The sequence below is a fragment of the Anomaloglossus baeobatrachus genome, chromosome 10 (genome assembly GCF_048569485.1).
Source record: "Anomaloglossus baeobatrachus isolate aAnoBae1 chromosome 10, aAnoBae1.hap1, whole genome shotgun sequence".
Taxonomy (NCBI): Eukaryota; Metazoa; Chordata; class Amphibia; order Anura; family Aromobatidae; genus Anomaloglossus; species Anomaloglossus baeobatrachus.
In genome coordinates this window covers 27,641,249-27,666,541 of record NC_134362.1, presented here as the reverse complement: position 1 = coordinate 27,666,541, position 25,293 = coordinate 27,641,249, and the positions used below count along the sequence as shown (strand labels likewise).

General features: G+C 44.7%; 1 protein-coding gene across 1 annotated transcript in view; it reads left to right on the top strand.

Moving 5' to 3' along the window:
- The window catches only part of LOC142254310 (receptor-type tyrosine-protein phosphatase eta-like), a 132,168-nt gene extending 115,914 nt beyond the window's left edge, over nucleotides 1-16,254 (top strand). The window contains exons 19-25 of the mRNA XM_075325358.1: nucleotides 3,511-3,601; nucleotides 4,395-4,468; nucleotides 11,079-11,213; nucleotides 12,525-12,644; nucleotides 12,726-12,886; nucleotides 13,240-13,375; nucleotides 16,060-16,254. Of these exons, the coding sequence (XP_075181473.1) occupies nucleotides 3,511-3,601; nucleotides 4,395-4,468; nucleotides 11,079-11,213; nucleotides 12,525-12,644; nucleotides 12,726-12,886; nucleotides 13,240-13,375; nucleotides 16,060-16,254 (912 nt within the window). The remainder of the gene's footprint in view (nucleotides 1-3,510; nucleotides 3,602-4,394; nucleotides 4,469-11,078; nucleotides 11,214-12,524; nucleotides 12,645-12,725; nucleotides 12,887-13,239; nucleotides 13,376-16,059) is intronic.
- Nucleotides 16,255-25,293: the final 9,039 nt, after the last annotated feature.

Sequence of the window (25,293 nt, the reverse complement as noted above, 5' to 3'; positions counted from 1 at the left end):
TAGGTTGCACTGGTGGCACCGTCTTGGTTCTGCCACGGGCCTGGAGAGGGGAGTTGAGGGGGACACCCCCTGCAGTCTAGGGGCAGGTGGGGCAGTCGCAGAGTTCATCTTACCCCCTCTCCAGGTGCTGCTGGTGGCTGCTCTCCTGGCTTCAGGAGCCCGATTGTTGGTGTAGTCATCGGCCAGGGCAGCTGTAGCCGTGGACCCCTTTGGCTTCTGGTCTCGGATGAACTGGCGGAGATCCTCAGGGCAGTTCCACAAGAGTTGCTCCGTGATGAACAAGTCCAGGATCTCCGGTCCGGTGGAAAGCTGCAGGCCTTGGGTCCAGTGGTCGGCAGCTCGGGCAAGTGCCCGCCTGTGGTCAGCCCAGGAGTCCTTTGGTCCCTTCTGTAGGCTCCGGAACTTCTTGCGGTAGGACTCCGGGGTGAGGTTGTACTGTTGGATCAGGGCCCGCTTGATGGTGTCGTAGCCCTGATCTGCCTCAGCAGGCAAGTCCCCAAGGATATCCAGGGCCTTACCCCTTAAACGGGGGGTCAGGTATTTGGCCCACTGGTCCTTGTTCAGATGGTGCTGCAAGCAAGTCCGTTCAAAAGCAGTCAAGAAAGAGTCCAAGTCTCCATCCTTCTCCAGCACTGGGAAGTCCTCAACACGGACCTTTGGAAGTTTGGTGTCTTGAAGGTCACGTGCGGCTGATGAGGGCCGGAGCTGAGCTAGCTGCAGCTGGTAGTCACGCTCTGCCTGGCGCTCTTCACGCGCTGCCTGCCGCTCCGCAGCCTCAGCCTCACGCGCTGCTTGCCGCTCTGCCTGCCGCTCCGCAGCCTCAGCCTCACACGCTGCCCTGCGCTCTGCCAGGAGTGCCTGGTAGCCCTCCCGGTCTCCAGCCTGGAGTAGGGCCATAGCCATTTGAAGAAGGCTATCCGAGCCTCCCAGGCTCGGTGGAATGGCACGTGGTGCTCTGCGGCCCGCTGCGGAGCCTGGTGATTCACTGTCCATTGCAGAGCGGAGGGCTGGCTTCTGGCTCGTTGAGGAACCTTGGGCGAGCTCCTCCTCATCTTGTCCAGCAGTCCCAGGTGGTGCGATGTCCTCGGCAGAACGGCTTTCTGGCGTCGAGCTCCTGGAGGGCTCGTGGACAACCTCCTCATCGTCTCTGGCCTGAGCATCGGCCATTCCTTTGGCTTTGCTCCTGGTGCTATCAGCCATTGTTGCAGACTTTGGTCACTGACACAGAACTGACACCTGATGCCTCCACACACCTTACAGTATCTGCACTCTGACACTCTAGTGTTGAGCTGGTCTGAAGACCCCAGCAGCCACAGCTGCTGCAGGCAGTCTTTAGTGTCTGGGAGTATGGGTCTCACACTCACACACACTATTATCTCGATCCCACCGCTTGCCACCAATATGTCACAAACCACCGGGGGGGTCACTCAGAAATCCCCCGCGCTGGCTACCAGTACGTCACGATCGGGGGGTAACAAGCAGGAGTCACCCCTCCTTTATACCTCCCGACCGACAGACAGAGCACGTGACGCGCTCTCTAGCGCCCCTCTTATAGTCAGGCCAATTATGGAATTGCCCGACAATAAGCAAGGAGGCCGCTATACTACTTATGCCGATTATTGAAGGGTCCCCGGTGAGAGTAGGGTATATATTCCCCCGACCTCCGCGGGCGGAATATATAATATCTTCCCGAATCTCACTGGCCTCCCCACAATAATCCTTGGCACAACTCGCTGCCACCAACCGCTTCACGGTAACTATTAGCCGAACACACAGACGTGGGATTCAAGATCGAGATAACAGAACAGCCCAAGATTAATTATATAATTTAATCAGCCTAAAGCACACTAGAAACTACAATATATACAATAGGGAATCTACAGAATATACATATGTCAGAGTACAGTTACAATCAAAGCATGGGTTACAAACAGGCATACACAGTTCCAGCAGTTACCTTGTTGCGTCTGGCCACAGGGGGGCGCTGTAGACCAGGTTTCCAGGAACTCTCTCACAGGTCTTTCCCAACCAAGCCCCCGAGCAGAAGAACACTGGAAAATGGCCGAAGTAGGGTTATCAACCTGGGCAATCCAGGTCCCCTCCTACCTTAGTGACCTCACAGGGAAGCACTGCCACTCCCCCTGCATGGATCAGAATTATCCAGCCAAGGGGATATTGGCCATAACTTTGCCTGGGAGCGTCGTAGGCGGACGCCAATGCTCTCATTGTGACAGTTATGAATTTAGCTACAGAACGAGGGGACTCATGACCTGTCTGCCAGTTCCCCATTGGCTGATATCACGCCTGGGGCATTTCCCAATGTCCCGCTCCCATAAAAAGGGGGTGCCGGCATCGTCCACATGCGGAGACACCATTTTTATGGTTGCCATATTTATCGGAGATATGGCTTGCGAGATATGAACCATTTTTTACTGGAGTCGTTCTGTCTGGCTACTTCCAAGCCTTGCTAATGAGATACAACTCTGGACACAGGGTGACGGCAGGGAGTCATCCTGGATCCATTGTCCTCACATCATCTCATTTCCATATCACAGGACACCTTCACAGATGGCCATGGGATTTGTTGCTAAACCAGTTGTGTAAAGGGAAGGGGGGGGGGGGGGTGACACCAGGAGAGGGCTTCCTGACATGACTTGAATGTCATGATTTATCGTCATATCTCCGGATTTACTTCACAGTAGGCATGCCATGTTTCACTGTAGACATCACCGAGGCCCCACCATGCTTTACTGTAGACATCACCGCAGTCCCGCCATGCTTCACTGTAGACATCACCGAGGCCCCACCATGCTTTACTGTAGGCATCACCGAGCTCCCACCATGCTTGAATGTAGACATCACCGAGGCCCCGCCATGCTTCACCGTAGATATCATCGAGGCCGCACCATGCTTGAATGTAGGCATCTCCGAGGCCACACTATGCTTCACCGTAAACATCACCGAGCTCCCACCATTCTTCACTGTAGGCATCATCGAGCACCCACCATGCTTCCAAGTAGGCATCACCGATCTCTCACTATGCTTCACTGTAAGCATCACTGAGCGCCGACCATGCTTCCAAGTAGGCATCACCGATCTCTCACTATGCTTCACTGTAGGCATTACCAAGCCCCTACCATGCTTCACTGTAGGCATCATCGAGCCCCAACTATTCTTCACTGTAGACATCACCGAGCTCCCACTATGCTTCACTGTAGGCATTACCGAACTCCAACCATTCTTCACTGTAGGCATCACCAACCTCCCACCATGTTTCACTGTAAGCATCACTGAGCATCAATGTGCATAGTGGCCTTAAAACAGTTCTATGGAGACCTTAAGGATTTATTAATATCATTTAAATAGATATCCATGGAAGCTTTATGAACAGAAGCCATGATGTCAATGTGCAGAGCCTTATTTCTAATTGCAGATATCCATGTTAGATTTGATTATAACATATAATGTGTAACTTATTAATGTGTGACTTATTATATTTTTCTTGATTAGAGACTGCAGTCTGTAGGTATATTACAACAAAGGTCTGTGGCCGTTCATACTGCTAATGAAGAGAAGAACCGTGCAGATGCAACCTACCCATGTAAGTCATCACCACTGCTGAGTTCGCCATTATGTACACAGAGGCCCAACTAGTCCATACAAAGCATCATTCAGACATCTGTTTTGTCATGTACATAAAAAAGAGCGCACTAATAAAAGTAAGTCTTACCAGATTTTCACCCATGATTGGTCATTGTGTCCATTTCTACCATCAGGAAGTTTCTCATTTGCTTAAAGGGTCATCCGGGCTGGAGGTTAAAGTCTGCAGAGTCTTTCTGTAGAATTCTCCACTGCATCATTTCCCTGTTACTCCTCCTTGAAATTTACAAAAATAAATATTAAAAAAAAAATTGTAATTAGCAACTTGGTGTTGTCATTATTCGTTTTAAAAGGGTGTGTCACTGGACAGTATACACTGTAATTAATGATAATGTCAGAATACGTAAGGACGCCCGCACCGATAACACCCTGCTAGCAATTTATTCATTAATTTCTAGGAAGAGTAACATGGGAACGGCACAATTGGCAGCAAAAATGAAAATACAATTATTTACCAAAACATCCATGTCAGGAGAACTGAAAGCCAAAACAATCCCTCTCCCCCCAAAATAACAAAAACCTTGGAAAGTTTTCACTATTTTAGAATATTAATAGTAGTTAAATGTATGACTATTCTTATTAGTATTCCCACTTAAATTATTGGTAGTCGTATCCAGCTACTGTTATTATTGTTCTAATTGTTGTCATAAGTTAAATATTTTTGTATTTTTATTTATTATTTTTTTTATTATTATTATTATCCGTCTTTTTCTGTATACTTTTTTCTTTTTTAGATGATAAATCTCGAGTAAAGTTGTCGACCCTTGAAAACTCCTCCGATGGTTATATTAATGCCAGTTATATTCCTGTAGGTTGTTTACTTTTCATTCCTGAAAATGGATGATGGAGGCGCCGATAATAACAGAATGGTTGATGGAGGCGCCGATAATAACAGAATGGTTGATGGAGGCGCCGATAATAACAGAATGGTTGATGGAGGCGCCGATAATAACAGAATGGTTGATGGAGGCGCCGATAATAACAGAATGGTTGATGGAGGCGCCGATAATAACAGAATGGTTGATGGAGGCGCTGATAATAACAGAATGGTTGATGGAGGCGCTGATAATGACTGAAAATGAATGATGGAGGCGCTGATAATGACTGAAAATGAATGATGGAGGCGCTGATAATGACTGAAAATGAATGATGGAGGCGCTGATAATGACTGAGAATGGATGATGGAGGCGCTGATAATGACTGAGAATGGATGATGGAGGCGCTGATAATGACTGAAAATGAATGATGGAGGCGCTGATAATGACTGAAAATGAATGATGGAGGCGCTGATAATGACTGAAAATGAATGATGGAGGCGCTGATAATGACTGAAAATGAATGATGGAGGCGCTGATAATGACTGAGAATGGATGATGGAGGCGCTGATAATGACTGAAAATGAATGATGGAGGCGCTGATAATGACTGAGAATGAATGATGGAGGCGCTGATAATGGCTGAGCATGGATGATGGAGGTGCTGATAATGACTGAAAATGAATGATGGAGGCGCTGATAATGACTGAGAATGAATGATGGAGATGCTGATAATGGCTGAGCATGGATGATGGAGGTACTGTTAATGATTGAGAATGGATGATGGAGGCGCTGATAATGACTGAAAATGAATGATGGAGGCGCTGATAATGACTGAAAATGAATGATGGAGGCGCTGATAATGACTGAAAATGAATGATGGAGGCGCTGATAATGACTGAAAATGAATGATGGAGGCGCTGATAATGACTGAAAATGAATGATGGAGGCGCTGATAATGACTGAAAATGAATGATGGAGGCGCTGATAATGGCTGAGCATGGATGATGGAGGTACTGTTAATGATTGAGAATGGATGATGGAGGCGCTGATAATCACTGATAATGGATGATGGAGGTGCTGATAATGACTGAAAATGAATGATGGAGGCGCTGATAATGACTGAAAATGAATGATGGAGGCGCTGATAATGACTGAAAATGAATGATGGAGGCGCTGATAATGACTGAAAATGAATGATGGAGGCGCTGATAATGACTGAAAATGAATGATGGAGGCGCTGATAATGACTGAAAATGAATGATGGAGGCGCTGATAATGACTGAAAATGAATGATGGAGGCGCTGATAATGACTGAAAATGAATGATGGAGGCGCTGATAATGATTGAGCATGGATGATGGAGGCACTGAAAATCACTGAGAATGGATGATGGAGGCGCTGATAATGATTGAGAATGGATGATGGAAGCGCTGCGCTGATAATAGAATGGATGATGGAGGCGCTGATAATGACTGAGACTAGATGATGGAGGTGCCAATAATGACTGAGAATGGATGATGGAGGTGCTGATAATGATAGAATGGATGGTGGCATCGCTGATAATAACAATGGGTGATGGAGGTACTGATACTGACTGAAAGTAAATGATGGAGGCGCCGATAATGACCGAGAATGGATGATGGCATTGCTGATAATGACTGAGAATGGATGATGGCATCGCTGATAACAGAATGAGAGATGGAAGTACTGATAATGACTGAAAATAAATGATGGAGGCGCTGATAACAGAATGAACAATGAAGGCGCTGAGAATGACACAATGGATGATGGAGATGCTGATAATGACTGAGAATGGATGATGGGGGCGCTGATAAAAGAAAATATGATGGAGGCGCTGATAATGACAGAGAGTGTATGATGGAGGCGCTGATAATAGAATATATGATGGGGCGCTGATAATGACAGAATAGATGATGGAGGTGTTGATAGAATGGATGATGTAGATGCTGATAATGACAGAATGGATGATGGAGGCGCTGATAATAGAATATATGATGGAGGCGCTGATAATAACAGAATGGATGATGGAGGCACTGATAATGACATAATGGATGATGGAGATGCTGATAAGGACTGAGAATAGATGATGGAGGTGCCCATAATAACAAAATGGATAATAGAGGTACTGATAATGACTGAAAATTGATGATGGAGAAGCTGCTAATAACAGAATGGATGATGGCGATGCTGATAACTGAGAATGAATGATGGAAATGCTGATAATGGCAAAATGGATGATGGAGATGCTGATAATGACTGAGAATGGATGATGGAGATGCTGATAATGACTGAGAATGGATGATGGAGATGCTGATAATGACTTAGAATGGATGATGGAGATGCTGATAATGACTTAGAATGGATGATGGAGATGCTGATAATGACTGAGCATGGATGATGGAGATGCTGATAATGACTGAGAATGGATAATGGAGATGCTGATAATGACTGAGCATGGATGATGGAGATGCTGATAATGACTGAGAATGGATGATGGAGATGCTGATAATGACTTAGAATTGATGATGGAGATGCTGATAATGACTGAGCATGGATGATGGAGGTGCTGATAATGACTGAGAATGGAAGATGGAGGTGCTGATAATGACTGAGAATGGATGATGGAGGTGCTGATAATGACTGAGCATGGATGATGGAGGTGCTGATAATGACTGAGAATGGAAGATGGAGGCGCTGATAATGACTGAGAATGGATGATGGAGATGCTGATAATGACTGAGCATGGATGATGGAGATGCTGATAATGACTGAAAATAGATGATGGAGATGCTGATAATGACTGAGAATGGATGATGGAGATGCTGATAATGACTGAGCATGGATGATGGAGATGCTGATAATGACTGAGAATGGATGATGGAGATGCTGATAATGACTGAGCATGGATGATGGAGATGCTGATAATGACTGAGAATGGATGATGGAGATGCTGATAATGACTGAGCATGGATGATGGAGATGCTGATAATGACTGAGAATGGATGATGGAGATGCTGATAATGACAGCATGGTTGATGGAGGCGCTGATAATAACTGAGCATGGATGATGGAGGCGCTGATAATAACTGAGCATGGATGATGGAGATGCTGATAATGACTGAAAATAGATGATGGAGATGCTGATAATGACTGAGCATGGATGATGGAGATGCTGATAATGACTGAGAATGGATGATGGAGATGCTGATAATGACTGAGCATGGATGATGGAGATGCTGATAATGACTGAGAATGGATGATGGAGATGCTGATAATGACAGCATGGATGATGGAGGCGCTGATAATAACTGAGCATGGATGATGGAGGCGCTGATAATAACTGAGCATGGATGATGGAGATGCTGATAATGACTGAAAATAGATCATGGAGATGCTGATAATGACTGAGAATGGATGATGGAGATGCTGATAATGACAGCATGGATGATGGAGGCGCTGATAATAACTGAGAATGGATGATGGAGGCGCTGATAATAACTGAGAATGGATGATGGAGGTGCTGATAATGACTGAGCATGGATGATGGAGATGCTGATAATGACTGAGCATGGATGATGGAGGTGCTGATAATGACTGAGCATGGATGATGGAGGTGGTGATAATGACTGAAAATGGATGATGGAGGTGCTGATAATGACTGAGAATGGATGATGGAGATGCTGATAATGACTGAGAATGGATGATGGAGATGCTGATAATGACTGAGAATGGATGATGGAGATACTGATAATGACTGAGAATGGATGATGGAGATGCTGATAAAGACTGAAAATGGATGATGGAGGTGCTGATAATGACTGAAAATGGATGATGGAGGTGCTGATAATGACTGAAAATGGATGATGGAGATGCTGATAATGACTGAGAATGGATAATGGAGATGCTGATAATGACTGAGAATGGATGATGGAGGTGCTGATAATGACTGAGCATGGATGATGGAGGTGCTGATAATGACTGAGCATGGATGATGGAGGTGCTGATAATGACTTAGAATGGATGATGGAGATGTTGATAATGACTGAGCATGGATGATGGAGATGCTGATAATGACTGAGAATGGATGATGGAGATGCTGATAATGACTGAGAATGGATGATGGAGATGCTGATAATGACTTAGAATGGATGATGGAGATGCTGATAATGACTTAGAATGGATGATGGAGATGCTGATAATGACTGAGAATGGATGATGGAGATGCTGATAATGACTGAGAATGGATGATGGAGATGCTGATAATGACTGAGCATGGATGATGGAGATGCTGATAATGACTGAGAATGGATGATGGAGATGCTGATAATGACTTAGAATTGATGATGGAGATGCTGATAATGACTGAGCATGGATGATGGAGGTGCTGATAATGACTGAGAATGGATGATGGAGGTGCTGATAATGACTGAGAATGGATGATGGAGGTGCTGATAATGACTGAGCATGGATGATGGAGATGCTGATAATGACTGAGAATAGATGATGGAGATGCTGATAATGACTGAGAATGGATGATGGAGATGCTGATAATGACTGAGCATGGATGATGGAGATGCTGATAATGACTGAGAATAGATGATGGAGATGCTGATAATGACTGAGAATGGATGATGGAGATGCTGATAATGACTGAGCATGGATGATGGAGATGCTGATAATGACTGAGAATGGATGATGGAGATGCTGATAATGACAGCATGGTTGATGGAGGCGCTGATAATAACTGAGCATGGATGATGGAGGCGCTGATAATAACTGAGCATGGATGATGGAGATGCTGATAATGACTGAAAATAGATGATGGAGATGCTGATAATGACTGAGCATGGATGATGGAGATGCTGATAATGACTGAGAATGGATGATGGAGATGCTGATAATGACTGAGCATGGATGATGGAGATGCTGATAATGACTGAGAATGGATGATGGAGATGCTGATAATGACAGCATGGATGATGGAGGCGCTGATAACTGAGCATGGATGATGGAGGCGCTGATAATAACTGAGCATGGATGATGGAGATGCTGATAATGACTGAAAATAGATCATGGAGATGCTGATAATGACTGAGAATGGATGATGGAGATGCTGATAATGACAGCATGGATGATGGAGGCGCTGATAATAACTGAGAATGGATGATGGAGGCGCTGATAATAACTGAGAATGGATGATGGAGGTGCTGATAATGACTGAGCATGGATGATGGAGGTGCTGATAATGACTGAGCATGGATGATGGAGGTGGTGATAATGACTGAAAATGGATGATGGAGGTGCTGATAATGACTGAGAATGGATGATGGAGATGCTGATAATGACTGAGAATGGATGATGGAGATGCTGATAATGACTGAGAATGGATGATGGAGATACTGATAATGACTGAGAATGGATGATGGAGATGCTGATAATGACTGAAAATGGATGATGGAGGTGCTGATAATGACTGAAAATGGATGATGGAGGTGCTGATAATGACTGAAAATGGATGATGGAGATGCTGATAATGACTGAGAATGGATAATGGAGATGCTGATAATGACTGAGAATGGATGATGGAGGTGCTGATAATGACTGGGCATGGATGATGGAGGTGCTGATAATGACTGAGCATGGATGATGGAGGTGCTGATAATGACTGAGAATGGATGATGGAGGTGCTGATAATGACTGAGAATGGATGATGGAGGTGCTGATAATGACTGAGAATGGATGATGGAGGTGCTGATAATGACTGAGAATGGATGATGGAGGTGCTGATAATGACTGAGAATGGATGATGGAGGTGCTGATAATGACTGAGAATGGATGATGGAGGTGCTGATAATGACTGAGAATGGATGATGGAGGTGCTGATAATGACTGAGAATGGATGATGGAGGTGCTGATAATGACTGAGAATGGATGATGGAGGTGCTAATAATGACTGAGCATGGATGATGGAGATGCTGATAATAACTGAAAATGGATGATGGAGGTGCTGATAATGACTGAGCATGGATGATGGAGGTGCTGATAATGACTGAGCATGGATGATGGAGGTGCTGATAATGACTGAGAATGGATGATGGAGGTGCTGATAATGAGAAGGAATTAGAATTGAGAAAAATTGTGCCTCTTCTAATTAGTGGGCTCATGACATGAGGGCGCTGTGTTGGAATGACACTGAAAACTCTGTTGGACCTGTATTTTGAACGAATTATTTTGCCCAATCTAATGGGAATTGATGATGGAGGTGCTGATCATGACTGAATATGGATGATGACGATGCATTTAATATCTATCTTTGATAAATAATAGTCAGATTTCTATATATATTACAATTTTTAACTAATGTATGGCATATGTTGGCTGATAAAAAAAATAATCAAAGATAAATCAATGGTTCCCAGTGCAAAATCTGTATCAGAGTCCAAACCGACCTCCTGCTACCTCTGCACCCCCTGCTGCACCCCATGGCTTAGTTGACTGTGTGCTGTCAGATATGTAACACTGCACATAATGTTTAGTTCCTGCATACAATTATCACTCACTTTTAATTTCTCCTCCTTCAGGGGTACACGTCTAAGAAAGAATTTATTGCTGCTCAGCACCCATTGCCCGGGACCATGAAAGACTTCTGGTACATGATTTGGGAGAACCGCATTACCACTATTGTAATGCTGTCTAGTAGGCGAGAAGATTACCAGGTACTGTAATATACACAGCTTCTGACATTTTGTGTGTGACCCCTCTGATCTGGCACCGGGTAGACCAGGCAGGTAGTTGCCTCCTGTAGCAACTACCTGCCTGTTAGTTTTCAGGTACATAGTAAAAAAAAACAAATCATGGATATCCTCTGTAACATTTTGTGGACAAGTAATGAAAAAAAATGCAATTCTGCAATGTTTGACTATTAAATTTTCTCCATCCACCTTGCAGTAAAAAAACTGCAAAAAACCCCCACTTTGATTGCTTTGGCCAGTACAATTATGGCGACGTCAAATACTTTTGCACAATGACTTTATTATTTACCCTCATTAAATGCTTGTTAATTGCAGGAGAAGTCCTAATTCTAATAAAACCATTTTCACCATTGTTTTTATGTTGTTGACTGTGCATTGGTTTGTCTGAGTCTGCATGGATATGGCTTCCCAGGCTGATCCACCACCAAGCCGGTCATGCCGGATGATGATGTAGGCAGCATAGCATTCACATCTCCAGACTTTCACGTTCGTCACATGCACTCAGTGCAAACCTGCTCTCATCTGTGAAAGGAACAGGGTGTCATTTGTTGACCTGACAATTCTGGTGCTCTTTGTCTAATGGCAATTGAACTCCATGGTGCATGATGCATTAAAGGGAACCGGTCACCAGATTTGGTGACTAAAAGCTCCGGCCACAACCAGTGGGCTCTTATATACAGCATTATAACATACTGTATACAAGAGCCCAGGCCGCTGTGTAGAACATAAAAATGACTTAACAATACTTACTGAAACGGTCGGTACGGTGCAGATGGGTGGCTCCGTTCTCCGGGTCCGGCGCCTTCTCTTTCGGCCATTCTTGTCCTCCTTCTTCTGAAGCCTGGGTGCATGACACATCCTACGTTATCCACACTAGCCGGCATTGAGGTACTGCGCAGGCGCACTTTGATCTGCCCTGAGTAGGGCAGATCAAAATATTGTAGTGCACATGAGCGGGACCTCCATGTCTGCTAGTGTGGATGACATAGGAGGCGTCATGGACCCAGGCTTCAGAAGAAGGAGGACAAAGATGGCCGAAAGCGGAGGCACCGGTATCAGACACCCATTCGACCAGTCTGCAACACACCGACCATTTAGGTGAGTATTATAAAGTCATTTTTACGCTCTACGCAGTGGCCTGGGCTCTTATATACAGTATTCTAGAATGCTGTATATAGCTGGTTGCCGCAGCTGATAGTCACCAAATCTGGTGACAGGTTCCCTTTGCAACAATAAATAATTACCAAGGTGTGCTCTTCTTTGTCTATATTCTAGGGACACGGTGAGGAATACTGGCCTAAAACAGAAGCCAAGACATTTGGTAACATTCTATCAACTTTCATTTCTGAAAACATCCATAATGGTTGGACTATCAGAGACTTTATGGTGACCAATGTAAGTGCACAAGATCTTCAGGCAGTGATTGTGATTGTATATATACTCTGTAATACAAAATATACTGTTTTTCTATCTCAGCTTAGGAACAACAAGAGTCATCAGGTACGACAGTTCCATCTCACTGAATGGCCTGAGGATTGTAATATTGATAACAGAGAAATATTAATACAGTTTGTCCGTGAGGTCCGACAATATAAGGAAGAAAATTCTTCTAATTGCCCCATTTTGGTCCATTGCAGGTAGGAGGAATAAAAAATATGACTGCTTTCTCTCTCAAAGTTTTTCTATCTCCGGCCTCCATAGATGAGACAATCCATTGTAAAACAGTAGGGCCACAGAGAGAGGCAGGAGGAGCGAGCAGGTGCAATGTGTAGCTATAAAGCCTTGGTGACCCTGGGACTAAATGATAGCTCCATAGCTGCTACAATTGTAAGTTGGCTACTTCCAAACCCCAGCTGCAATAAATTATAATTAGCTAACACAGAAAATAGCAATAGGAAAGATTTGCATAAATAATCCCTGAGATAAGATGTATTCCAATTATATATATTTGCATTGTCATTGTGTAATATTATATATAACTTCCCTCTAGGACCGGCTCTGGGAGATCTGGGATCTTCATAGCTCTTGTTAGTATTATTAATCAGCTGGAAGTTGATAAAAAGGTCGATGTCTATGGAACTGTGCAAAAAATGCATTTACATCGGCCCTTAATGGTACAAACAGTGGTAAGTTTTAGTGTTATATGTCCTATTTCATGTTCTACAACAAATGCTCTATTGTGAATGAATCAGAAACTGTTTATCTTAGTTCTGTGCTAAGATATCACCTTCTGGTGACACAGTTACAAACAGTCCTCTAAAGACCAGGACCCCACATGTCCATTGTCAAAGGGTTGACCCTTAGGGTCTTCTATGAATAATGTTTTGGGCTACTTGTCTCTTTCTCCTACTGGGGACTCTCCTACCTTCCTTCTACATCCTGCCCTATTTATCTCTGACCCCCTCCTTTTACTTATCCCCTTACTTCCTAGAGGTGTCAGGAAAGCAGTAGCTGGCTCACTTTGCCACCTAGTGGTCATTTACCAGATTACACAGTACAGACTAATACATTTGACAAACCTTCCTGCGTGCTGGCCACTTCTGTAGGGGTGGCGTAGCCTTGACCCCCCCCCTTACAGCGGGACTAATGCAAAGCATCGATATGGACAGTGCTCATCTGTTCACCGATATGTCTGTGTTTCTGTGTCCTGATGTGAAGCATAAGATCTGAGTTCCCATCAAAGTCTGATTAAAGGGGTTGTATAGATTTATCCTGAAGGTCTCCAGTAGCTCTACGTGACTGCAGACTTGTGAATCCTCACATTGCACGCACTGCACTGTGAGGAATCTTCAATGCCAGCGCCAGTTGTTGTGTGACCGCAAATATGCCATATGAATACTCCTGGCCACATTACAACTAGCTGTGCAAGGCTTTGCTCAATGATCTTGTATTGAGAAAGGCCACTCAAGACTAGTCAGAATGTGACTGGAAGTTTGGAAATCAGGGGGAGACAATGTGCAGTGATTTCTCACATAGGCAGCTCAGCAAAGAGAGAGAGGTGTCCTGCTCTTCATTGACTTTTTAGCTCACAAACAGAATATGGAGCAACGTGGACGACATTATATATCAGAACTCAGCAGATTTATGCAGTTTCTTGAAAGTACTGGTCCCTTTTAAATGGGTTAAATACGATTTTAAAGGGAATCTGTCAGCAGGTTTTTGCTATGTAATCTGAAGACAACATGCTGTAAGAGTCAGCATACGGTTTTCAGACATGCGTCTTTTATTGCACTGCATTTGTTTACCTGCTTTGTTTGTTTTAGCACCAGTAGATTATCATTGCTCCAATAAAGAAGCATGTGAGCTCAAGTTCCACATGCCACCTGCTGTGAGTAGCAGCTCAATTTCTATCGATATTGTATATAGAGAGCCTAGTGTGGCCAGGGGCAGCTTTTTCAGCTCTGCTGCATGGCTAAATCTAAAAGCTCTGTGTCAGAACCACTGCGCCCAGTGATCTAAGTGATACATTATTGGATTCAGGGTCTCTTTGCCTGCAATATGGTGCTCTCAGATCAGAAAGCAAAAATCTGCGGACAGATACCCTTTAAAACAGACAGCTTGCCCTAATGATAGGCCATCAACTGGCGGGGATCTGATTCTAATCAGTTGATTTTGCCCCCATGTTTTTGCCGTGTTTACTGTAATTTAATGTAATTTTGCTGGCATTCTCATCTAGAAGCTGCAAACCTCATACATTGCTGGTGCTGGTCTCAGCTGAGGACTGGATACACTTGTATCCAGTATAGACAATTATCTGGGAGCAAAATACTTCACCAGCAACTGCACAAATCTGTCTGGTAGTTTGCTACAATGTATCCGTCTGGAGTCCAGGATGTTCAGCTCTCTAACTGGTGAAGGTATTCTTATGGACACATTTAGCCACTAAGGCTATATGCCCATGATGCTTTTTTCTTTTGCTTCTTTTCTGCACATAAAAAAGCATATTTTTGGCAGAAAAAAAACACTTTTTAATTGCATTTGTGCATTTTTTCATATGCGTTTTTCCTGCTTCTTTTTGTGCTTTTTTTAGTCATGGTGATCGCGGGGGTTCAGGCGCTGTACCCCCACAATCGCCACTGGATCTCCGGCTGTAACATGTTACAGCCAGGACCTGGCCTTCACTGCCCGAAGCGGTGCCCGCTGTGAAACCCCTAGATACTGTGATCAGTGTGATCGCAGCATTTAGAGGCCAGGGAGAGGAATCGCTTACCTTTCCCTGGCGATTGGGTCCCTGTAATGCGATCACAGGGACCCGACCGCTGCCATAGTGACCCTTGGTCGTCACCATGATGACCCCGGGTTATTGAGCTACGGAGAGCCTCACACACCATGCTATATGCACAATGTGTGAGGCAAAGTGCTGCACTATAATCCACTGCAATGATAAAGCATTGCAGGGGATTATAGAAACCCAGGAAATAAATGCAGAAACAATTCACACGCTGCTTCTTGTTTCAGCAGCAAAATCTGAAACGAAAAAAGAAGCAGCATATGTACAGCAAGTCAGGATTCTCATAGACTTTGCTGGGAGGCTTTTTGCCTTGCTTTTATTGATTAAAAAAAGCAAAAAAATATGCATGAAAAAAAAACGCAAAAAAACTCACGTGGGCACATAGCCTCAATGTAAATAAGAATGTTCTCATTCACTGACTGTAAACTGATATCTTGAACATAGTAAAGGTGTGTTTTGTTACATAAAGTGTCAGGAAATTGTAAAACTTTTAATTTATATAGTGAATAAGCTTTATTTACATAAACCCAGAGATGTTTTGTTCTGATGATTTGCATATAAATGTCTCCCTTATTTTAGGCTCAGTACATTTTCCTGCATCGCTGTGCGCTAGATATAGTCAGAGGTGAAAACAACGTGAACACTCGAGGTCAGAACATGACTTTGGAACAAAGTGAGGACTTTACACCCAACACACGTAGTTTACAAACCCGGAATGAGCCGATCTATGAACATCCGATACCTCTGAGAATCGCTGCCAGACGTGTCACGTGATAATCATATTGGATATTAAATATATTTTCTTACGGACAATGATAATGCACAATACAAAGTCTTTATAGACAATCATATTGTAATTTACTGTGCTTAAAAATGTAGAATAAATCCCTGTTATTATCTGTTTATATATGTCTCTATTATTACTCCACAAAGACATACAGATAGAGACTCTAGATTGTGAGTCCCAATGGGGACGGACAGTGTTGCCAATGTATGTAAAGCGCTGTGGAGTTAATAGTGCTATATAAATGAATAAATATTATATTATATTATTACCTGTTATGCTATTGCCTTATTTATGTACTTTTATTTATGGGCTTATAGATTGTTCCATAAACAACACAGGATTCTGGTCCAGCGGCCACAATGGTAGTCCATGGTCGCCAGACAAAGGCTATGCTATGCCTCCTTCTTGCCTGAATGCTCTGCATCTCTCCTCATTCATAGGGTCGCAAAGAGGCACTAAGAGGTAGATCGCATGGCTCTGGTCCAGAGACTACTGACGTGTGCCCTGGATCAACGTCAGGCAAATCTATTGGATTATCTCTACGATTTACAGAATCTATCTGCCGAATGGGTGATAAATGTATGATTGCCAAGGATCTGACCACTGGGACGCCCACTGATCATGTGTACAGGGCTGCCCAATTTTCTTTGAATGGAGTGGTAGTCATAATGCTCCATTCACTGTCTATAGGAGTGGTGGGCGCACACATTAGTTCACACATGGGAATTCGGGCCGCTTGTTCTTGGTATTGGTGGGGGTCTCAGCAGTCTCCAAGAATCACACATTTAGGGTACCGTCACATTTTAGCGACGCTCCAGCGATCCCACCAGCGATCTGACCTGGTTAGGATCGCTGGTGCGTCGCAACATGGTCACTGGTGAGCTGTCAATCAAGCAGATCTCACCAGCGACCAGTGACCAGCCCAGCCACCAACAACGTGTGGAAGTGACGCTGTGCTTGGTAACTAAGGTAAATATCGGATAACCAAGCAAAGCACTTCGCTTGGTTACCCGATATTTACCTTGGTTACCAGCGCACACTGCTTAGCGCTGGCTCCCTGCACTCCTAGCCAGAGTACATATCGGGTTAATAAGCAAACCGCTTTGCTTATTTACCCGATGTGTACTCTGGCTACGTGTGCAGGGAGCAGGGAGCTGGCACTGGCAGCCTGAGAGCGGCGGACGCTAGTAACCAAGGTAAATATCAAGTAACCAAGCAAAGCACTTCGCTTGGTTACCCGATATTTACCTTGGTTACAGCTTACCGCAGGCTGTCAGAATCTGGCTCCCTGCTCCCTGCACATTCAGATCGTTGCTCTCTCGCTGTCAAACACAGCGATGTGTGCGTCACAGCGGGAGAGCAACGTCCAAAAAATGAACCAGCACTGGGTGTAACGAGCAGCGATTTCACACCAGGGGCCAGATCGCTGCTCAGTGTCACATACAGCGAGATCGCTGATGAGGCCACTGGTGCGTCACAAAAACCGGCACTCAGCAGCAATCTCGCTATGTGAGAAGTACCCCTTACTTTTTCTATTGTAAATGGCAAAATTTTTATTTTTTATAAGTTTGTCAGGTAGAAGGAATAAAATAAACATACATTATTTAACCCATAATCCCCCCACCGGTTCATTATTCCAACCGGTTCTGCTGTGATCAATCATTTTTGTGACTGCAGCAGTTAATTACTGACCTCAAAGATCACATGGCGTACATGAAGACATCCTCACTGAGGTCCGTGATTGACTGCAGCCGTCATATGAATGATGGAAACCCCAAGGACTTAATAATGGTGGTTCAGTACCAGTGGTGGACTTAATAGGTAAGAAATAGTTATTTATATTACAACATTTCCTACCTTTTGACATTTATTGAAATACCCTGGAACACGCCTTCAAAGTGAATTTTGCCTTTTAACAACGCAGCATTTTTAGGTCCAAAATTTGTATTAATTTCCTAATGTAAAACAGTGGTCGTTGTTCAGTTTTCTAACCTAAATTTGATTTTAGAATATTTATTAACACTTAATAATTATTTACTGCACTGAGAGAATTTCCTTTTGTTTTTCCTTTGACATATTCTGCAGGCTATAACTTTATTTTTATATCTATAGTTATTAGACACCTTGTCATATTATGGAACAAGTTATAGATTTTATTTTGAAAACTACCATTTCTTAGTAAATATATGTTAGCATTTCAATTTTTCATTGTCATCACAAGTTTTCATAATATAACTGTGTATTTTAGTAAATAGATCTCTTAGGGGCACTTTGCACACTACGACATCGCAGCTGCGATGTCGGTGGGGTCAAATCGAAAGTGACGCACATCCGGTGTCGCTGTCGATATCGGCGTGTGTAAATCGTTTTTTATACGATTAACGAGCGCAAAAGCGTCGAAATCTTATCAGCGGTGTAGCGTCGGTCATTTCCATAATGTCGCGGAAGCGACAGGTACGATGTTGTTCCTCGTTCCTGCGGCAGCACACATCGCTATGTGAGAAGCCGCATGAGCGAGGAACATCTCCTTACCTGCGTCCTGCAGCTCACGACGGCTATGCGGAAGGTGGGCAGGATGTTTACATCACACTCATCTCCGCCCCTCTGCTTCTATCGGCCACCTGCCATGTGATGTCGCTGTGACCCCCTATGACCCGTTCGCCAGCCAGAGCGACGTCGCAGAGCAGGTAAGTGCGTGTGAAGCAGCAGTAGCGATAATGTTCGCTATGGCAGCTATCACAAGATATCGCAGCTATGACGGGGGCGGGGACTATCGCGCTCTGTATCGCTACCATCAGCTTGCGATGTCATAGTGTGCAAAGTACCCCTTAGACCTGATGATGCTGGTGTTCTTACCATGAAAATCAGTCAGAAGGGCCTTTTAATTCTATTTGAAGGTTTAGTGTGAACAGGTGGGTTGAGGAGTCATGCTGCCCAAACCAAGGTCAGCATGAATCAGACATAAACTGCATTACTGCAGCCATTAATGATTTACACTGAAATGCTCTAGTGTTTCAGAGAAAACATACTTTAAAAAACTGACCAGGGACTATACGTCTTGGATGACTAGTCCAAGAGGCTGAGCCTCAGCGGTTTCTTCCTGCTCTACTCCCCTAGACTGACAGGTGTCTCCTTCTACTCATACACAAAGCTCATTCAGATGAACCTATAGTTGGCCCATGTGAAGTCCGTTTTTAAAATGTGTAGTATACGGACAGCACACTGACAAATGCAAGTCAATGTGGTAGTTTACACAAGGTCTGTGTGTAAAAAATCTCAGTATGCGTTATTTTGATCCGTATTTCAGATCAGACTTGTCCATTATAAGTGAGTGGGTGAGCACAAAACGAGTCACATACATGTTACCACCATCCGTATGTCGAGCATTTTCCACAGATCCATTACATTGTACTATGAAATCTGGTGACAGTTTTGTTTTAATAGATGTGACGACATTTATTTATTATAATGGTTATAATGATTGCAGTATTACCTAATATATACATATGTTTTCTGCACATTTTAATAAATAAAATTGTAAATATAAAAAAGGTGTTTATTGTATTTTATTATTAATTATTTTACACTGATGAGCAAAAGAGTAACAATGTTTTGAACTTTTGACTTTCAGGCTCCATATTTCACCATGCACTACAGCTTTGAGTGTGAGATGACCTTCATTTTATAGACAATCATCTTGGCCATCTCATACATAAATTTGACTTGCGACTTGTCACGCAGTGACTGCCGGGGTTCCGCCAGGTACACAGCAGTCACCAACGAGCTCTGCAACATACATTGTACACGTTACAACGGTGGGCCATTGTGTTAGTGAAAGGGGAGCAGTGTCACCTCCTAAACTCACCTGAGACTGATCCCTGCACTCCCTAAGGTCCCTATACAGGTTCTTTCACCCCATCGCCGATCACGTGCCTATCCTTGTCTTTCCCTGGACTCAGACTTATATAGTACGTAGGGTAACGGAAGCGCTAGTCCCTCTCTAGGCTAAAGACACAGAGAGGATAAGACAGACAGGGGTAAAATAAACAGCAATCATTCAAAGCACTCCAAACAACAAGAGGTAATAATGATGAACAGACCAGAGGGCAAAATCCAAAGAGGGAAAATAACACAGCATTCGCTCAGCAAATGTTCTCTGAATGGCTTCCTAGTCCACAGCTCACAGGTTCCCTCTAGAAGAAAGTATAGCAGAAACTATCACCAGCTGTTACCTGGACTAGGAGAGAGGCCTTTATAACAGAGGTGATTAGCAATAGAGAACAGCTGCCTATTCAGGAGACCAGAGATTCTACTTAACCCTAGCCGTGCTGGATGAAGGAGAATCTACACAGCCAGCAGTATTAAACTAAGCCAGTGTGTATGAAGCCCTGCGCTGTGATCTCCTGACACCATAAATAGAAGAGACCACTCTCCATTGTGTTACCCTGATGACACAACTATTTAGCATATAATTATTTATGCAGATTCTTGTCATGTCACTGCATTGTTACTGTTTTGCTCCTGATCGTGGAAAACGTTTTCTTTCTGTACACTACAAATTACAACCTGTTCTCACATTACCTAATAGCTCAGTGTGTTATTAGGTTGATTCCCAAGTGAAAGGTCACTGGTTCGAATCAAGGAGCAGCCATGAAGAAGATTTCCCAAGAAAAGATAAACCACACCATCCAGCTCATCAATAGTGGTCTCTCAGCCAAGAAAATTGCCAACCTGCATTCCACCACCAGGAGCAAAACAGTAACAATGCAGTGACTTGATGAGAATCTGCATAACTAATCATATGTTAAATAGCTGCAAGTACCATTTATGGATGAGATAGCCAAGATGATTGTCTATAAAATGAAGGTCGTCTCACGCTCAACGCTGTAGGGGATGGTGAGATATGGAGCCTGAAAGTCACAAGTGCAAAACATTATTATCCTTTTGCTGGGCAGTATATATAATTTGCTTGATTACTTTAAAAATCAATTTCTGGTCACAGTTGCAGACTTTCTTATACTATATAGTTTTGTTGTACGCATAGCTGTATGTAATCAAAGGTCAAATATCTGTTAGTATGTCCAAAAAAGCAATATCTCAGGCTGGGAATATGTTTGCGTAGGTTCGAGATTTTGTCCGCCTACATAGATGACATCCGAGGCATTAGCCACGTCAATCTGCACAAGAGGAGGATGAAGGGAGGGACAGGGGGTGCACATTCAACCAGACTGGGCAATTTACATACAGGGTGGGAGGTTTTATAAAGGTATTTTGGAGGGATACAGGGGGAGGGGGTCAGGGGGTAACATGCATCTTTATTGAATGCAGCACAGGCGCTGCTTAAAGTGCTAGTTTTAGTTTAGAAGGCCAAAATCTGGTGACAGGTTCCCTTTAAAAAGAGAATATTGGATGACCTGCTATAATCTTTTTCTACCACTAGATGTCGCTCTTTCAGATAAATGCATAAAGCAGTGCAATGTGCATTTCCTGCAACGATAGCTGCTGATCCTGAAGGGCCCCTTAGGGAACTTGTCTAATGGATTGTCATCTGAAGTGATGACACCGTTTCAAGAGTTTATTCACCCTGCATATTTTTGTAAATAAACCCTAAAGGTTGGATATAGGCAATTGCTTGTCATGTGTGACCCTCAGAGTATCTGAGTTTATTTGCTTTGCCCTGCCTCAGGTGATTGCAACAGAAAAATAACTCATCCATAACCACCTGCTCGAACAGTGACGAACAACTGTGCGCGGTGATGACTGGATAATATATGTTACTTTGAAGATATCGTAGAAAACAATGTAAAGCATAGCCTCCTGTACATAAAATGCAGCGAACTCTCAAATGTCCTCCATAAATATTCAGTATATGCTTGGGGGGTGACTGTGCAGAATTATTTCACTAAAAAGAGGAGAATATGCCGCTTTTGTTGCCTCTGTATATATCTACAAGCCACTTATCGGAAAACAATGGCAGATTGAAATCCTACAAGCCAGTTGGGGAACAGACGGAAGCTCACTAATACACACACGGGATCAGCCAAACACTTTAGTTCTGGGAATGGGCATCTATAGCTGGAACGCTTGGTCTGAAAGTTGTTCTAACATCACTGACTATGTGACAAAACACTCATATATAGCATCATAGGGAAAATAAAACAAGAAAAACCAGCTGGAGGTGTGAGCATGGGTTCAGATAGAGGTGAAATATACATTCTACAAAATAAATGAGGTCAAAATATCAGCTGGACACTGCCTCATCTACCCAGGACAAACACCCAGAATCCACGGAATACAAAGACCACAAGCCGACACAAGTGAGGCTATATCTACCATCCACTCCAAGGGTATTGTCCTGTACCCCTGACTCGCCCACCCCAGGGCTATGGGACACCCGGTGCCGGGCAGAACTGGTCCGGTGATAGTCAGTGGTGGCTGGGCCCGGCTCCGTGGCCCTGGTGGGTGTCAGTAAAATATGTGGCTTGAAGTAATAAAGTTTGTGTTCGTGACGCCACCTGTGGTCTGCGGCTATGAAGCCGCCGCTGCTGTGTAAGGCCTCCGGGGTGATGATGTGGCAGCAATGTTGGTACTGCTCCCCACAGGTGGAGCAATGCCCGGGGCGCTGTTGGTGCTTGTGAGAGTCTATGGGGTTGTGCGGCTAACACGGTGCAGGGCCGACAGGTAATGAAAGAATCAGGCATAAACAACAGTCTCTTTACCTTTTCCTCTTTTACTTCGAAAACAGTCCAGCCCTGGGAGACCGTCACAGGTGGTGATGGGGATCCGGACGGCCTGGAAGTACTTGGGGTGATCTTTCTGGCCAGCTGAGTATGAGGCCTACTCCTGTACTTCTCTTTGTTATGATAGGACCCTGCTTCTCTGAATCCAGCAATGGCCCTCTTTGCTGCTGGGACTGATGGTACGTCCCTTTCCCTCTGTAGCAGGCTGCGCAGGCCCTCTCTCTGGTGCTTCTCTGCTGGAGTCCACACCGGGCCTCGATGCTGCAGCTGTACCTTTGGGATGTTTTGGGCCAGGGGCTTGCAGCTCTCCTGCCCTTCGGATTCGGCTACCAGGGAATATGTTTAAGCCCTGGTGGCCACAGACTCCGATGTCCGAGTCTCTCCGCTACCTCTCAGCTACTCCTGCTTCTCTGGACCAAGCTACTCTAGCTCCAGGCCCCAGATTCACAGGACAGCTCACTCTGCGTCTGTTCACTTCTACTGCTCTCTCCAGACTGAACACTACTTCCTCCCCCAGGCCAGACTTGAGGGATGCTCCCTGGAATCCCAGGGTCAGAGCTCCCCCTGCTGGCCGGAGGGAGAACCGCGTTGGGTGTTAAACTTGCTGGCCAATGGACCCCCCATTACCTCCAGGCTCAGCATTAACCCTTTGGAAGGTCAATGCTGTTGTGGCGACCAGGTCCTGGGGCGCCACACTCCCCCTTAGTTAAATTCAGTACTCCCGGACTGTGAAAACAAACATAACATGTTACAACATTTCATCCCATTATGGGAGGCGCATTACTTAAACGTTACAACTTAAACACCACTATAAGAGTCTAGTGTGGCTCCCTGCAGGGTGTCCATTACACTGCTCCATCGGGGACCCGCCGCGATCAAACCCCCAACGTAGGCTCTGGGCGTGTGTCAGAGCATTGATGTTACGGTTGCTGCGAGCACTGGAGACTAAGTCCACATTTCTTGCTACTGCACATGTGCGAGCGCTGGAGACTAAGTCCAGATTTCTTGCTACTGCACATGTGCGAGCGCTGGAGACTAAGTCCAGATTTCTTGCTACTGCACATGTGCGAGCGCCGGAGACTAAGTCCAATCTTGGAGCCATTGCACATGTGCGGGTGACATCATCGCTGACACGAGGTCACATGTCTCTGACACCTTCTATGCCGATTGGTCGCTGGTCATGTGCTTGTGACGTCTTGCTCGGTGATAGGCCAGCATGACGTCACTCCTGTCGTTCTGGAAGCGGATTGGCTCTGGTGTCCTCCATCTTGGATGAGGCACAGAGTCTATATAAGACCCTGACACACGCCGCATGGTGCTCAGTCCTCTTGGTTCATGCATATGAGTAGACGCTCTGTGCGCGTTCCTCTAGGCATTCCTCTGTCTATGCTAGGTGAGCGCTACCGGCAGGGTAGCGTTCTTATACCTTACAGCTTCGGCTGCTGTCCGTATCCTTACCTCTTAGGGGAGCGGACATAGGCAGGTGCCTGAGGCACATGGTCTGGCTGGGCCTTGTGATTGTACTCGTAGGTGGACGTTGCCGCTAGGGTAACGTTCCTTATACTGCGTCTGGCAGTTGTTCGTATCCTCGCACACTAGGGGAGCGAACAGAGGTAGGAGCTTTGTGCGGCTTACGCTGCTGTTCGTCTCTTTTGCACCACTAGAAGAGCGGACCTAGGCAGGTGCCATATCTAGTGGTTCGTGTCCTCGCACACTAGTGGAGCGAACGCAGGTAGGAGCTTTGTGCGGCTTACGCTGCTGTTCGTCTCTTTTGCACCACTAGAAGAGCGGACCTAGGTAGGTGCCATTTCGCACACATTGCCTTTGTCTCTGTGATTATTAACAGAGATCATTCCACACACCCTCCAAGTAAGGGAGGAATTGCTTTACTTTCTTATTATATCCTTCTGTGAGTTAACAGAGGTATTGCACTCTGCCATAGTCTGCAGCAAAGTCTTTGCACGGTGGACCCTGACTGTCTGATACTCCTTTCGGTTATTATCAGACAGCCCCCCGTAACATTAGGACTGAGACAAGGGTCTGGCAGTTATGGCAGAATATCAGCAGTTACACCGTTACATACAAGTACTTGAGTCACGGCTCAAGAGTATAGAGGATAAACCTCAGACCATGGTGACATCTGCACATGATCCTCGACTTGCTCTACCAAACAGATATTCTGGCGATGCCAGATCATGTCGTGGTTTCATTAGTCAGTGTCAGATACACCAAGAGGTTAACTCTTCTCGCTTCTCTACGGAGAGGTCCAGAGTAGGCTTTATCATC